The 17149-nt window shown below is 49.3% G+C and overlaps 1 protein-coding gene across 3 annotated transcripts in view; it reads left to right on the top strand.

The window, feature by feature from the left end:
• The window catches only part of LOC132378913 (tolloid-like protein 2), a 94466-nt gene extending 80430 nt beyond the window's left edge, over nucleotides 1-14036 (top strand). For all 3 annotated transcript variants that reach the window (XM_059946225.1, XM_059946222.1, XM_059946224.1), the window contains 8 exons: nucleotides 172-297; nucleotides 2045-2205; nucleotides 3144-3324; nucleotides 4905-5030; nucleotides 7087-7214; nucleotides 7957-8170; nucleotides 9689-9939; nucleotides 12751-14036. In XM_059946225.1, the coding sequence (XP_059802208.1) occupies nucleotides 172-297; nucleotides 2045-2205; nucleotides 3144-3324; nucleotides 4905-5030; nucleotides 7087-7214; nucleotides 7957-8170; nucleotides 9689-9939; nucleotides 12751-12885 (1322 nt within the window). In that variant the 3' untranslated portion in view covers nucleotides 12886-14036. The remainder of the gene's footprint in view (nucleotides 1-171; nucleotides 298-2044; nucleotides 2206-3143; nucleotides 3325-4904; nucleotides 5031-7086; nucleotides 7215-7956; nucleotides 8171-9688; nucleotides 9940-12750) is intronic.
• The last annotated feature ends 3113 nt before the right edge of the window (nucleotides 14037-17149 follow it).

Raw genomic sequence — 17149 nt, 5'->3', positions numbered from 1 at the left:
GGTACTGGGGTGACAGGGACTGCTGATTGTTGCAATGACAGCGCCATGTTCCTGCAGTCTGGTTACTGTAATGCCGGAGGAGAACCTGGCGTGTAACAACAACCTGCTGCATTTATGTGGCGCCATTCAAGCAGTGGGGAAACACACTGATCCCGCTGTGTTCCATCGCAGAGGAGGACGAGTGTGCCCGGCCAGAGCACGGTGGTTGTCAGCAGCGATGTGTCAATACCCTGGGCAGCTACAGGTGCGCCTGTGAACCGGGCTACGAGCTGGCAGCAGACCGCAAGAGCTGTGAAGGTAAGTGTACTCAACCTCCCCTGACCCCTCCAACAGGGTGAACCCAACTGCTCTGCACCCAAACCAATCCCCCAATCCCCCATGGCTGAACCCTTGTCAGAGTGTCAACGACACATCCCTGATCACCGATCACCACCCCTCATCATGAGTCGCCCCCTTCCCCACACCTTTCCATTTCTCACTCATCTCCCTCCCACTTCTCTACTGCTCGCTCACCCCACCCCACCTGTGCTTTGCTCTACAGTCAGGGGTTCTATACGAGAGCAACATGCTTGGGGAATAAGTAAATGACCTTAACTTTGCACAAAAAAGACCAAGTGATGGTTTGCAGCATCTGGTTGTTGAACTCAAGACGAGGGTGCGGAGGGTCGGTCTCAGGGTGACGGTGAGGAGGCTCGGTCTCGGGATGAGGGTACAGAGGATTGGGTGCTGTGCACATGGTGGCACCAGTCCAGCTGGAACCATGTCTATTGGGTGTTTTTACCCTGGGTGCTTGGGTTGTGTTGGATTCTGTTTACCCCGAGTGTCCAGACTGCAATGGGCACTTATTACAGTTGGTGCCTGGGTGTGTTGGATGCCGTTGACCCTGGGTGCCCAGGCTGTGTTGGATGCCATTGACCCCGGATGCCTGGGTGTGTTGGATGCCGTTGACCCTGGGTGCCCAGGCTGTGTTGGATGCTATTGACCCCGGATGCCTGGGTGTGTTGGATGCCGTTGACCCTGGGTGCCCAGGCTGTGTTGGATTCCGTTGACCCTGGGTGCCCAGGCTGTGTTGGATGCCATTGACCCCGGATGCCTGGGTGTGTTGGATGCCGTTGACCCTGGGTGCCCAGGCTGTGTTGGATGCCATTGACCCCGAATGCCTGGGTGTGTTGGATGCTGTCGACCATGGGTGCCCAGGCTGTGTTGGATGCCGTCGACCCTGGGTGCCCAGGCTGTGTTGGATGCTGTCGACCCTGGGTGCCCAGGCTGTGTTGGATGCCATTGACCCTGGGTGCCCAGGCTGTGTTGGATGCCATTGACCCCGAATGCCTGGGTGTGTTGGATGCTGTCGACCCTGGGTGCCCAGTCTGTGTTGGATGCTGTCGACCCTGGGTGCCCAGGCTGTGTTGGATGCCATTGACCCCGGATGCCTGGGTGTGTTGGATGCCGTTGACCCTGGGTGCCCAGGCTGTGTTGGATGCCATTGACCCCGGATGCCTGGGTGTGTTGGATGCCGTTGACCCTGGGTGCCCAGGCTGTGTTGGATGCCATTGACCCCGAATGCCTGGGTGTGTTGGATGCTGTCGACCCTGGGTGCCCAGTCTGTGTTGGATGCTGTCGACCCTGGGTGCCCAGGCTGTGTTGGATGCCGTTGACCCCGGATGCCTGGGTGTGTTGGATGCCATTGACCCTGGGTGCCCAGGCTGTGTTGGATGCCATTGACCCCGGATGCCTGGGTGTGTTGGATGCCGTTGACCCTGGGTGCCCAGGCTGTGTTGGATGCTGTCGACCCTGGGTGCCCAGGCTGTGTTGGATGCCGTTGACCCCGGATGCCTGGGTGTGTTGGATGCCGTTGACCCTGGGTGCCCAGGCTGTGTTGGATGCCATTGACCCCGAATGCCTGGGTGTGTTGGATGCTGTCGACCCTGGGTGCCCAGTCTGTGTTGGATGCTGTCGACCCTGGGTGCCCAGGCTGTGTTGGGTGCTGTTTACCCCGGGTACCATTGACCACAAGTACACTGACCTCTGCTGTCTTATTCCACAGCTGCTTGTGGTGGATTCCTCACTGCTCTGAACGGCACGGTGAGCAGCCCTGGCTGGCCCCACGAGTACCCTACCAACCGGCACTGTGTGTGGCAGCTCGTCGCCCCGGCCCAGTATCGCATCTCCCTGCTCTTCGAGGCCTTCGAGCTGGAGGGAAACGACGTAGGTCGTGTCTGGTGTCACCGGGATGTTGCAGGGGAAGGGGTGGTGTTGGTGTGGGGCGGGGCGAACATGGTGACTGTTACATGTTGGTGTGCCACCTCAGATTGGTGTCAGTATGGGGACCCCAGGGTGGTAGGTTCTGTTGTCAGTGTGGTGAAGGGGTTATTCCTCTCCCAACCTCACCACACCCCTCAGCTGACCCTGTCACAGGCAGGCGTGCAACTTGTAACTGCTCATTCCACAAATTTCTGCAGATTGCCATTTGGGACAGGGTGTGGGGTTGGGGTTGGGGGTGGATGTCTGGCACAGGGTGGGTATTGGGATGGAGGAGGTTCTCAGAGGGCTCCCACTGGCCCCTGAAGTTACCCCTCCACCTTGGGTGTGGGCGAGCAGAGGTCAGTTGTGCACTGCGGGATTAAACATCAGAGGCTGAACATGAAGTCACACCAGTACTGCCCCCCCCCCCCACACACACACACCCCTACGCACTCTGCATGCACACACAGACACGCCTGCGCAGACAGATACACTCCCTTACAACACACATACATACATACACACACACACACTCACTCACACTCACACACCCCTACACCTCAGCACTCTGCACGCACACAGACACATGCCTGCGCAGATACACTCCCTTACAACACACACACACACACACACTCTCACACTCTCACACACACACTCTCACACTCTCACACACACACTCTCACACTCTCACACACACACTCTCACACTCTCACACACACACTCTCACACTCTCACACTCTCACACTCTCACACTCTCACACTCTTACACTCTCACACTCTCACACTCACACTCTCACACTCACACACACGCGCACTCCCCTACAAACCCAGTGCGAGCGCGCGTGCACACACAGGCTGCATCCTGTGTGAAGCTGTGCTGACAGTGCCATGCCCCTCCCCAGGTGTGCAAGTACGACTACGTCGAGGTTCACAGTGGGCTCTCCTCCGGATCAAAATTGCACGGCAGGTTCTGTGGCACCGAGAGGCCTGACGTCATCACCTCGCAATTCAACAACATGCGGATCGAGTTCAAGTCTGACAACACCGTGTCCAAGAAAGGTTTCAAAGGACAGTTCTTTGCAGGTGAGCACCGGTTCAGGGGACGATGAACTCTAGAGGTTTGATGCAGTGGCAGGCGTGACCTCCTGAGCAAAGACTCTCACGCCTGCTCTGACTGGAGATCTGCTGATGCCTCCCGTACCACGGTTGGGTGTTGGGCACCTCAGCCACTAGGGGAGCAGCAATCTTGGACAGAGGGCCTCTCCACTGGATGAGTGTGGTCCCTACACACTGAATATCAGCCACCAATGATGTCGTCAGGGGCTTCTGTCCCAATGATCAGCTTTTTCATGTGAAAAGCTGTGACATCCTTAATGTTATCTTGATCTGGTGCCTTCAAGAGGGTTTAAAGCCGGCCTTAAGTCAGTCCACAGCGTAATGTATCACTCACTGGGCTTTGCAGTCATTTACAGATTCTGCATTAAACTTGTTACATTAAATGTATTTATTTATTTATATATACATTTATCTTGCAGTTATAACATACTTCACTTGCAGAGGTCATGGAAGCAGTGTGAAGGGTGTTCTGAGGGGCTTGGGAAGCAGAGAAAGGTGAGGGGTCACTGACACCTGAGCAATATGTCAAACTAGATGCTCAGGGGCCACACTGGTGCCTGAAGGAGGCTGGATGGTGCGGAGAGAGGGTGTGCATGGCCAAGTGCCCTACTTGTGCCTCAGTGCAGTAGAGCCCAGGAGCTGAGAACTGTGCTGCCCTGCGTGTTAAACGTGGTCTGTTTAAAACCACGCTAACCTAGCAGAGTGACACAGCTCTCTGCTTCCGGTGTGATAAGACTCATAACTACAGGCTTCATAAGTTAAAATCTTTCGCTCCAGTGAGTAATACGCATCTTGCCTTCTGCAAGATGAGAAATTGATGAGATTGATCAGCATTGATGAGAAAGGAGTTGGTGCCAGAGTTTGGGTAAATCACAACTAGATTTCAACAGGAAATGTGGTTAGAAACTGCAAACCGCGTGCCATATGTTGTTGTGCAAGCTTGAGTCCTAACGCCAGCCTTCAGGGGGTTGAATTTCAAGAGCCAGCTCTCGAAGACAGCTTCAAAGCTTCTCCTTTGGGGTACAACAAAGGGCTATCTTGTAAAGAACCTCGTGCCTGCCCAACCAGAAGGTGGCACGTCGCTGACCCCACGTTGCTCATGCTTGATCTCTACTCACTACAGACCAGTGCCTCTCCCAGGGCAACTCCTTTGCTCGTTTTGATGAGGGCTTTGCCAATGACCTCCCTGGAGTGTGTCAGTCTGGTGAAAGCCGGTGGGGGGGGGGGGGGGGGTGCACCTTGTGGGGGGAAGTGAACTTTGCCTTCTTGAGATCGTTTCTGTAATGTTGCCAGAAATCGGGTTACACTGAGAGGACCTTTAACCCGTGCCCCTCCATTTCCCCCTGCTGCTTAGAGCATTCCTTCACCTGCCATGGCCTTTCCCAAACCCTTGCTGCGAGTTGATCACCTCACTTCTGCTACAAGGTTCAGCCAGACCAGGCTCTTTTGGCTTCCCCGAGCTTTGCACCAGGTTCCATGTTATCCGATGCTCTTTGCCTCTCTATGAAGGGCACGTTTTTGTCTGACTTACTCTTCCTCCCCCTCAGATAAGGACGAGTGCTCGGTGAATAACGGGGGCTGTCAGCACGACTGTGTGAACACAGTCGGGACTTACATCTGCCAGTGTCGCAATGGGTTCACGCTGCACGAGAACGGCCTCGACTGTAAAGAAGGTAGGTGGCTTGGCCACACGAGCACACGGTCTCCAACCTACCCACTAATGCACCCTCACCAGCACATTCTCTCCCCAGCACATGGTCTCCAACCTACCCACTCATGCACCCTCACCAGCGCATTCTCTCCCCAGCACACGGTCTCCAACCTACCCACTCATGCACCCTCACCAGCGCAATCTCTCACCAGCACACGGTCTCCAACCTACCCACTCATGCACCCTCACCAGCACATTCTCTCCCCACCAACACATTCTCCACTACCCCGCTAGCTCCATGCCAGGCTGAGGAATTCTTGCTATGCAGGTAACTGAGGAGGACACTTGTGTCAACCTCACCTGCAGCTCCTGACTTTGTAGTAATGAGGCGTCTTTACAGGGAGCTTCTTCCATCTTGTCCCTTACTGTATAGTTACGTAGGCAGCTTTTCATAACGACTTGTATCTACCTTACATCTTTGATGTGAAAGCGCATTCTAGGCTTTTTCCAGAGAGACGGGAGAAAGGTACCTGAGAAGAGCTCAGATACGTCCCTGTGGTCGAGATGCAGAGGGGTGGCGAGGTTTGGTGGGGTGTGTGAATGTTGCCACACAGGAGTGGCAGAAGAGGCCAGGGTCCAAGAAGCTGAATGTTTGGCTGCGGGAGCTTGCAGAGACTGGGAAGGGGCGTGGAGAGCATTGCCATAAAGAGATGAAGGACCAGAGGAGGTCAGTGGGTTTTTGCTGAGGGCCTGCTTATGTTGAGAAAATTAATTGAATAGTGTTGGGAGACTCCTCTGACACTGTTGTAACGAGGAACTGAGGGGTTTGGAAAATTTGTTTGTGAGCTCACTTTGATGCAGCAGTGTGCAATAGGAATGGGGGGGCAAAAAACGCACAGAGCAGTCAGAGGAAATGGAGTTTGTGGACGTGACGGATGTTGTCTGTCCAGTGCCTCGGGAATGGTTGCTGTTTTCCACCAAAGATGTACTACCCAAGCATGTACTGAGCTGCCAGCGGAAGTATTGGGTGTAGGTTCAATTTCAACATGCAAGAGAAATTTGCATAGGTCCTTGGATGAGGGGGTGTGTAGAGGGCTATGATCTGGGTGCAAGTTGATGGGACTAGAGAGAATAGATGGGCTGAATGGCCTGTTTCTGTTACTGCCGCGCTCTATGACTCTGACATGGACACACCAACATGGGACTTGATGCCTTTCCTGACACACGATGCAGATGCTGAATTTTTTGAAGCCTGTATGAAGTGGACCACAGCTCCAGAGACCCAGGTTTGATCCCGACCTCCAGAGCTGCCTGTGTGGAGTTTGCACATTCTCCTGTGACTGTGCTGGCTCCACCTGGCTGCACTGGCTACAGCCCAAAGATGTGCAAGATGGTGACTTAACTGGTTGTTTTAAACAATCCCAAGTGTAGGAGTGATAGGAGAATCAGAGATCGGTAACGGGTAATTGAGGGTCAGCACAGACTTGAGAGCCAAAGGAAAAGTTAAGAATGTGGACATCAGGCACTGGGTGGAGCCCCACATTTGGGCACTGGGCAGAGATGGTCCCCCATTCGGACCTCTCCAGTACACTCAATTAATTATAGAAAAACATAGAAAACCCACAGCACACTACAGGCCCTTTGGCCCACAAAGTTGTGCCGAACATGTCCTTACCTTACTAATTACTATGCTTACCTATAGCCCTCTATTTTACTAAGTTTCATGTACCTATCTAAAAACCTCTTAAAAGACCCTATCGTATCTGCCTCCGTCACCGGCAGCCCATTCCACGCACTCACCGCTCTGAGTAAAAAACTTACCCCTGACATCTCCTCTATACCTACTCCCCAGCACCTTAAACCTGTGTCCTCTTGTGGCAGCCATTTCAGCCCTGGGAAAAAGCCTCTGACTATCCACACGATCAATGCCTCTCATCATCTTATACACCTCTATCTGGTCACTTCTCATCTTCCTTCACTCCAAAGAGAAAAGACCGAGTTCACTCAACCTGTTCTCATAAGGCATGCTCCCCAATGTCCAAAGTGATCTTAAATTCCTTCCTCCCCTTCTCCTACAGCTGGCTGCAGAAATTCAATAAGCAGCGTGGAGGGAGTGATCGCCAGTCCCAACTGGCCAGACAAGTATCCCAACCGCAAGGAGTGTACCTGGAGCATCTCTGCGCCCCCGGGGCACAGGGTCAAGCTGGTAAATATTTCTGTTGCGACTCCAGTCGGCACTCGGAGGGAAGGGACTCCCTTGTCTCATGACCTCAAGGTGTCCTGACGCTCTACAAGCCTGCATGCACAGCAGGGTCACACAAACGGCAGTGAGATGGGCCTGTACTTGCCCAGCGCCGGAGGAGGCGCGGTGAATGGCAACGTGAAAGTTCTGATTGAGGAATCCCTGCCTATTTTGCCATGCTGAGAACTGAGGCGGTGGGGTGGGACTCTTGTTCACAAAGCCCATAGATAGAGTAGTGGGGGGAAGACTGCCACTGTGTCTCTGTTAGTCCGATGGGGGGTCATTCTGTGGACCGCCTGCAGGGTGGGGAATGTTGGAGATTCGGTTTGGGAATGAGGATCAGGGGGAGGCTGCCTGGATCTGATCTGAGGATCATAAGTGAAAGAGAGGTTGGATCAGCGAAGGGGTGGTGGAACTCAGGGGATTCGGGTGGTCCTTGGAAGAGGGTGGTGTCGTGGCCTTGTTTGGGACGAGAAGAAGGCAAGCAGTTCAGTGGGCTTACCTGAAGCAGGTTTCCACCGCTAGACCGAGCAGTGAAGCACACTCAGGGTGAACCAGTCCCCTCAATGCCAACTCAGGAGTGACACTAAATTGGAAATATCACCTCGAGTGGTTTGGGAAAATGTTGGGAGTGGGTTGAGCTGGAATAGCAGGGATCTATTCTTACCAGTCCTCAGACTAAATCCTTCCAACTTGCATCCAATAGGCCTTCAGCGAGTTTGAAATTGAGCAGCATCAGGAATGTGTTTATGACTATCTCGAGGTCTACGATGGTCTGGGTACAAGGTCCTCCTTGCTGGCCCGATACTGTGGGAGTAAAAAACCAGAGACACTCGTCACCACGGGGAATAAAATGTTCATCAAGTTTTTCTCTGATGCTTCGATCCAGAGGAAAGGATTTCAGGCAAAACACAGTACAGGTGAGATGTGATCCTCAGGTTAAATGCAGCCTAAAGGACTTGGCCTTTGTAACAGTCAGATAGCAGATTTTCTCAGATGCTGTAAGGCTGAAGTAGACAGAAAGCATTGGGGGTAAAAGACAATAACCTGAATGCCAACCCTCACTCTCAAGTACTGCATGACCTGCTGTGAACCCCCAGCATGGTTTTGATTTCAGTCCTCGGGCGATGAGTGAAATTGGTTACTCCGAAGTTCAGCCTCGCCCATTTTCTACAGGTTCTTTGACCTTGTCCCATATTCCGCCCTTTTCCATCCAGCTAGCCCCCACTCACTGAACTGTCCCCCGTGAGGGATCGTTGCTGTCTTCCACTGACACTGCTGTACTTCTCTCCAGCCTTGGGCTTCGGCTGGTGGAGCTGAGGGCTTGGCATAAGTAGAATCAGCTGCCAAAACCTCTGGCTCATCCACACGTTATGGGATAGATTTCCTGCTACCCTTCGCTCACACCTGGCCTGGTACAGCACTGGTCAAGGCTGCGATGAAATGCTCTTCACTGTCTAGTTTGGGTACACCATCAGCAATATTCCAGTTTGACACCAACGAGGACAAGGAATCCACTCAGTCACTCTGAGCATTCCACTTTCAGTTCCTTTGGTAGGCTAGTGGTTAGGTTACTGAGCCAGTAAAGAGAACTGTGGAATCTTGATTCAGGGACACAAGTTCAAAACTCACTAGTAAATTTGAATATTTAAATATTAATATTTTTAAAGGTGTTTAAGGCAGCAATATAGGCTATCTTTCTCAGGCTGCATTGAGAGGCCTCCTTCATCGTGTTGGTAGCTTCCGCTTGGTTTTCTCAACTGTCAGCCACGCACGTCCCAGATGGAGACTCAGGAATACCGTCACACTCAAATATAGAAGGATTCTTCATTGCTGTTTCCGTAACAATTTTGTTTTACCAGTCAGGCTTGTTAGCCCTGAGCTGAATCCCCAAACCTAGAGGAACAGTGGACCACTCTTGTTCTGACCTGTACCCTTTGACCCGTTCAGCATGGGGACCCTACCAAGAGCCGAAGCATAAAGCTCAGACTCCAGCCAACATAGCTCTCCAGGTCACTGAGGCACGAAAGCCTTCAAACCCACCGACAAGGTTGTGGTCCCCTTGTTGGAAAGGAAAACTGTGGCTGTTATTAATGTCAAAAGTCCAGCCAAGTTCACCAGTGCCTGTAGGGAGGTTATCTACCATTCTTACCCGGTCTGGTCTATTTTATGTTGGGAAAGTGGGGAAAATCAAAATGTGAGTAGACAAATCAAATTAGCATGGGGCAAAAAAAGGGGTCAGCATGGATGTGATGGGCCAAAGGGTCAGTTTCTATGCTGCACAGCACAGTGACTCTGAGGTAAGTGTAAATAGACGCTGATGTTGGCCCAAAGGCCCACTCTTCATCTCTGCTTCAGACCCTTTCAATGCTTCCTGGGATGGGGTTGAGCAGCCAGTACTGGCATTGTACAGTAACTCAGTAACTCTTGTTCTTCAGTGTGTGGTGGGCATCTCAGAGCCAAGGTCAGAACCAACGACTTGTATTCTCACGCACAGTTTGGAGACAACAATTACCCTGGCCAGCTGCATTGTGACTGGGTGATCATGGCAGAGGATGGCTACGGGGTGGAGCTGATATTTCAGACATTTGAAATCGAGGAGGAGGCTGACTGCGGATACGATTACATGGAGATATACGACGGTCCTGACAGTGCGGCCCCTCGACTTGGGAGATTCTGTGGATCAGGGGTAAGGTTTACAAAATTAGTGGGCAGGGCAAAGTCTGGAAAATCCCATGCACACTAACACTTCGGAACATTGGCTGGGACAGGACTAGACATCCCTGTGTGGAACTGCAAGGTTTCCAATGAATATTTCTCCATGGATCAAGGCTCAAAAATTTGGGAATTGGGTAAGATTGTGGGGATAGTCAGCATGACAGTAGAGGAAGTACTAGATGTCTTAAAACATATACAACTAGGTAATTCTCCAGTGTCTGACCAATTATACAAGTATCTGTGGCTGCTTAAAGGTGGCCAGTATGTCTTTGCTGGTGAAGATAGTGTCTTTTGAGCTTGATTAAATTTTTTGATGACGTGACCCTAGAAATTCAACGAGAGCAGGGTGTTAAGCATGGTTTATATGGATTTCAGTAAGGCTTTTAAATAAGGGACTTCAACAGGACGTTTACGAGGTAGGCTGCTTTGGAAAATTAGAGTACATGGGACCCAAAGAGAGCTGGTTAAGTGGATCTGCAGTTTGCTCGACGGTAGAAAGCGAAGGGTGTTGGTGGGAGGTTACTTCTCAGTCCGGAGGCCTGTGACAAGTGATGGAGCTCAGGTCAGCGCTAGGCCTGTTTCGTCTTTATCAACAATTTGAATGCAAATGTACAAGCCATTTTCAGATGACACCCAAATACGTGGTGTCATTGTATGTAAGTGGAATAATCTTTCAGAGGAAGTGGATGAGGTAGCTATAGAAACAACCTTTTAAAAATAGTTGGACAGATACATAGATATGGGGCAAACCCGGAGAAATGGGACTAGCTTGATGGGCACCCTGGTTGGCATGGGCCAGTTGGGCCGAAAGGCCTGTTTCCATGCTATTTGACTCTGACTGGGCCCTGGGAAAGAAGGATGAGACTGAGGAGAGTCAGGTGAGCTACATGCAAGAGCATTCTGTGATTGGTTGGTTGATCATGTGCTTTTTGTTTATTTTGTGAGAGAGTCTATTTAATAAGCAACGATTGATTCACATATGTTTAAACAGATAATTTTTCAGAAAATGCCATTGTTCCTTTTCCAGTCTGGCAACGAACAGATCAGATCACGGCTCTGCAAACCCACTACATCTGGCCGTGAATGGGAGTGGCATTGAAACGGCTCACTGGGGGGGGGGGCAGCCCCAGACAGCTACACAGCGAGGGCCCAGCTCATGAGAGCAAAAGGGAGAGCTCAGATTTAATGACGATTCAGCCAGATGTACCAGCAAGGTGATCTGTTTCAGCTATTTCTGAGATCGCCACCCTCATCCAAGCCTGCCTACAGTTAATTCAGTTCATCAGTGTGATACCAAGAAATGTCTGGAGAAGGCAAAGATCAGAGGGCCAGGCAATATCCCTATAGTACCGAAGACCTGCACTCAGGAACTAAGCCAACCCCATATCATTTATTATCCGGACATCTACCTAACAACTACGTCCAGCTACGTCCATGATGAAATGGTGGAGCTAAATGGCCTGATTCTGCACCTATGTCTTACGGTCACATTCACTAAAGACTTGACAAATCCGATCTACTCACTGATGGCCATTGTGACTTTTCCAGGGCCTCTCAGCTCCAGGCTTTATCACAGCCTGCGTCCAAGCATGGGCCAAAGAGCAGGTGGCAGGGGTGAGGTGAGAGTGACTGCCAGTGGCATCAGTAACATTTCATCAAGTGTGGCATCAAGATGGCCAAGTAGGCATGAGCAAGGAAACACCCCAGTGTGTGGATTCACTGCTTTCCTACTGGACAATGATTGTGGTTGTTGGAAGACAATACTCCCAGTCCCAGTATATTACTGCAGCAGTTCCCCTGGGTGCCTTACATCCAACCATTTGGATGTTACTGCAGCAACAACCTTTCATTAGTATGAAGTGGGATGTTCTCTGATGACTCCATAGTGTCCAGTTCCTCAGCAGACGAAGCCGCAAAAACAGGACAACATTCAGGCATGCGTTGATTAATGAAGTGTAACATAGGCAGAAGGAGAGAGTCTGAACACCTATCCTTGACATTGACTGACATTACCATCTCTGGGACCTGAACATCAATATCCTAGGGACCACCATTAACCAGAGACTTGTTACCCATTGAGAGCAGATTGGAAGCTGGGTGTCCTACACTCACTTCCTAACATCCAAAGGTTTTCCACTCTAAGGCATAAATGAGAGTACTTGCCTGGATGAGTGCAGGGCCAGCATTCACAGCAAAGCAGCTTGCTTCATTGGCACCTCATCTGCAGCCCAGGACAATCCACCACTTGGGCAAGGTGGCTTCAGTGTGTGGCTTTTGTAAAGTGCACTAGAGTTACTCACCTCAGCTAAGCAGCAGAACCTCACAGAAATCACGGCCTACACCACCAAGAGGGGCAAGGCCGACAGGGTCATGGGAGTGCCACCACTTGGAGGTCTCTTTTCAGGTTAACACCTCCCTACATTAGGAAGATACTACTCTCCTTTCATTGTCATCATCTACAAGGGAACCCCTTCACCTGAAGCACTGCAGCTGTGTAAATCAGTGGCCTGCCACAGAAAGGGATGACCTGGGAGCATTAGCCAATCAGCTTCTCAATCCAGTTAATAAAATTATGGTTCATCACCACTACCTCTCGAAGACAATTAGGGATGAGCAATAAATGCAGGCCCTACCCATGACGCTCAGTCTTCAGCCCGGTTGTGATATATACAGTTTTAAAATAAAGTTCCTCTTGAATCCAACTATGAACAATTTCTGTCTCTTGGAGGTTAAACCAGTTCCTTAACCAGCTTGACTTAACTCTTCATTTCTCTTTCCCTAGCTTCTGGAAGACGTGTACTCTGCAGGAGACTCGATCATGATCCGATTTTACACTGATGACACCATAAATAAGAAAGGTTTTCACGCTCGATACAGCAGCACCAAGTTTCAAGATGAGCTGCACATGAGGAAATGACCACCCCACTGGCTGTACACTGGACTTCCAAAGTGCGGCTTACTTCACTTGTACTTTGACCAAGGAGGGTTGAGAGCCATTTCTGATTTTGGTTCAAATTGAACAGGATTCCAAAACCATTGATTCAGTGTTACTTATGATTCTATTCAGAAAGCTCTTTCCTGTCAGACTGACATCTCTGTTCTCATCCCCATCCTTTCCTACCTGTCCCTTTCCCCATTCCTCTCTCCCATCCTCCCTTTCTCTGCCCTTCCCTATTGGTTCCTTTCTCCTCTTCCTTCCCCTGCATCTGTCCAGTCTGCATTTATAAGTGTGATGACTCCTTGCTTTTTGTTTAAATATGAAGGCAACATTTCCAACCTGCCTCACTGGCTGTAAGGTTTACACTGTTCTGGTCGCCGAAAGAACACAGCTAGTTATGGACGCCGTAGACAAATTGTTTGCAAATATAGAACTTCGAAGAGCTGGAAACCTTTGAAGCATGACAAGAAATGGGGTGGTGGGATTCACTCATCATCTTTAACAATGTTTATGATGTAATGTTCAGCTCATCACATTTGAATACTTTGAGAATTGGGCACTATGGTATTCAAAAACAAATGGAAATAGTTTGCTTAAAATAGAGTGTGGTGTTCTGTTTAATAAGAAAAGGATAGAAAAAAGTAACGCTGAGATAATTCAGAAATCCAAATTTTAAAGGAATTATTCCATACATGGAAGCCATTGGTGTTCCCATTAACCCTAGGTGCAGGAAAAGAGCAGAAACGTATTGATAGTAAAATATTCAACATTACAGTCTGTTGCTTCTGTATGTCTGAAGCTGTATTTGGTAGTTGGTTGTAGATGGTTAGTTTGTTATTTATTCTGAAACACTGTGTGTGGCTGGGTCAGAGCAGGCACAGCTGTGCTCCCTACTGTGTTGTACATGAAGCAAGGATGTATCTGTATAGCAAGTATACATTCAACAGTAAATTCCCCAGATCTTTACCTATGACCATTATACAGAGGACAATTCTCTGCACATCACCGATTCACCTATCAGGAAAAACTCTGGAACTATGATCTTGTGGCCTTTTTGTGAAGTGCCTGAAAAGTACTGTTTACAAAACAACGCTCTTTTCTGAATTTATAATTTTTCTGTTGAAAATTAAAATAAATTGCTTATTAAAAAAGTGCAATTAAGATAAAGAAGTCAATCATTCAGTGATGAAATCATTCAAAATACTGTTGTCCAGTAAGATTTATTGCTGCTATTCAGAGTTCCATCTCATACTAGCTAGTTTTTTTTAATAGATCCGCGGTTTCGATTGCTACCTTCTGACAGTGGGAACGATTCTGGACTCTGGAATGTTGGGAAATGGCAGTTAGTGGATCCACAGTCTCCATGGCCAACTCTAGGATTATTAGGTCCTAGAAATTTCAACACCCATCATGGCAAATATGAAGTGGACTTATCTTTTTTTCTCTTGGGTTCCTCCATTTTTAGAAACCTTTTCATAGTCCATCTTCAATGCCTGTTTCTCCATCTCGCGGTGATTATTGGAGCACTGCCCAAAATGACCCTGTGGATGTGCCCTCAAATGTGTCCTCTGAATACTGCTGTGGCATTAGCCCTTATTGGGGCAGGAATGGCTAGTATGAGGGGGCAGAGTATTCCAGTGATAGGAGGAAAATATAAAGGGATGTCAGTGGTAGCTTTCTCATAAGGCAGTGAAGCAGTCTTTAATTTTTAAAACAGATAGATAGATCTGAAAGGTTTCTGTGGGGAGATAGGAATGTGGAATTGTGATAATCAGATCAGTGAGATCATTGGTTGCAGGAATATCTCAATGGACAGGCAAGTGAGTGTAGATAACCCCCTTTGTTCAAGAGCCTGGTGGTTCAGGGGTAGTAACTGTTCCTGAACCTGGCGGTGCGAATCCTGAGGCTCTTGTACCTTCTACCTAATGGCAGCAGTGAGTAAAGAGCATGGCCTGGGTGGTGGGGATCTCTGATGATGGATGCTGCTTTCCTACAGCAGCGTTTCATGTAGATGTGCTCAATGGTTGGGAGGGCTTTACCTGTGATGTACTGGGCTGAGTCCACTACATTTTATAGTTCTTCTGAATATACCGGATATCTCAGGCCCAGAATAGAGGGATATCCATTTAGTACAAAGATGAGGATGAATTTCTTTAGCCAAAGAATGGTAAACCTGTGGAATTCATTGCCACAGGCGGATGTGGAGGCGAGGTCATTGTATTGAAGGTGGAGGTTTATTGGTTCTTGATTTGTCAGGGCATGAAAGGTGATGTGGAGAACGCAGGAGAATGAGGTTGTGAGGGAAATGGATCAGCCATGATGAAATGGCAGAGCAGATTCACTGGTTTGCGTGGCCCAATTCTGCTCCTGTGCCTTATGGTTTTTTTTGTCCCATGTTGCTACTTTGGACTCTCTCTACTACCACAGTGTGGCCTATATGACCCTCTGCAGCTCCCCTGCTGATCTGCTCCACAATACCTTATCCAATATGGGACAAATACCAGACCAGAGCCTGCAGAACTCTTTCAGAGAATGGATGGAAGGATCCAATAGAGGCCATCATATACAGTCTCACCTGAAGAGCAGTCTACCTCAGGTGGGCCAAGCCAAATGCTGAGCCTAATCCCCACACAGATACTGAGACAATGCTAGCAGCGTGCTTTCCTTCCTCAGGAAGAGCCAGACAACCCTGGAACCTACCCAACATCCCAGCCTATAATCCACTTTGGCACTGGAGATGGGTTGGAATTTGATGGGAAATGGTGTGCAGAGAGAGAGGCTCAAACCCCAGTCACCTGCAGATGTCACTTGCCTTGGGAAGCGGGCCAATGCCATCAGTGCGAGGGTGCCTGGGGAGAAATGGTTGTCGTTGCTCACCATGTGCTTTTCAACCCTCCGTAGGTAGAGGGGAAGAGGGGCAGTGGCTGGAGGAGGGGGTGACCCACTATGCAGCAGTGAAGAAATTGGGGTTCGAGACAGAGCTGAACAATTGGGAAGGGCTCCTGATAACTGAAATCAGATCCTTGAGCTACCACATGCATTCTAACTGTAGTCGCTTGTCCATGAAATCATAAGATAAAGGAGCAGAACGTGGACCGTTGAGTCTGTTCTGCCATTCAATCATGGTTACTGTTAATTTTGACTCCAATCTCCATCTCTCCCCTGTCATCATTAACCCTCCTCCCCACTTTATCAATCAGGAACCTATAAATCTCTGCCTTAAATACACCTTGTGACTTGGCCTCTGTGACTACAGATTCACCGCCCTCTGGTGAAGAAGTTCCTCTTCATGTCAATTCTAAAGAGGCATCCCTTTATTCAGAAGCATCCTTGCCACATCCACACTAACCAGGCCTTTTAGTATCTGGTAGGTTTCAATCAGATCGTCCCCTCATCCTTGTGAACTCCCAATGAACACAGGACCTGAGACAGCAAACACTCCCAAGCCCAGCCAAGTGTGCACAGAAAGATTCCACAGACTGCAAACCTAAGTGTCATGCCTCTGGAAAGGCAATAATTTAATCTTCAGCATTGTTGAGTTCCGATGAAAAGTCAGTCACCTGAAATGTTTTCTCACCACGGATGCCGCCTGACCCGTGGAGTGTTGTTCCAGGGGTGTCATAATGATGAGCTATTTAAGCCACTGACACATTCTCAGTTCTCTGATTTCAGGCAATGTCCTTGATAAGCTTGTAGTCTCGGGCATAGAGTTTCCATGCCTGCTGAGTGTTGAGTATGGTCTGGCACTGGAATACGGCCCAAAGCCCAACCAGGATGCAGCTCCTGCACTAAAATCTCCACATCTGCTCATGTTATGCAGGGCACAACATTGACTAAATACCAGAAGTTCTTTGCTTCCTGATAGTGAACGAAGTTCCAACTACATTGTTCAGAGCTTTCTGCAGTTATTTCATATGCAAAATTTGTTCACGATGCCCATACCCAGCCACAGAACTCTAGTATTTAACTTCCTTATTGGTTCCAATCTGGTTACTCAATTTATGTTTTGACTTTTAGTTGAATGCTGTTTACTCTGTGTTCTTCCATCACTGCAGCTAACGACGTCGGGCAATGGTGAGTTATCAGCTCTTCCTTGGTTTGCTAGTGACTGAAGGAGATTGTGTGTTTCTACGGGGCATTGAGTAATATTAGCAAGTCACAGATTTTTAAAACTGCATCAGTCTTCCCACGATATTTTATCCATTCCTGCAACTCTGGTGCTAAAGCAGGGCATCTTCTGAAA

The sequence above is a fragment of the Hypanus sabinus genome, chromosome 21 (genome assembly GCF_030144855.1).
Source record: "Hypanus sabinus isolate sHypSab1 chromosome 21, sHypSab1.hap1, whole genome shotgun sequence".
Taxonomy (NCBI): Eukaryota; Metazoa; Chordata; class Chondrichthyes; order Myliobatiformes; family Dasyatidae; genus Hypanus; species Hypanus sabinus.
Note: the sequence above shows the minus strand (reverse complement) of the source record. Positions and strands in the feature narration are given on the sequence as shown.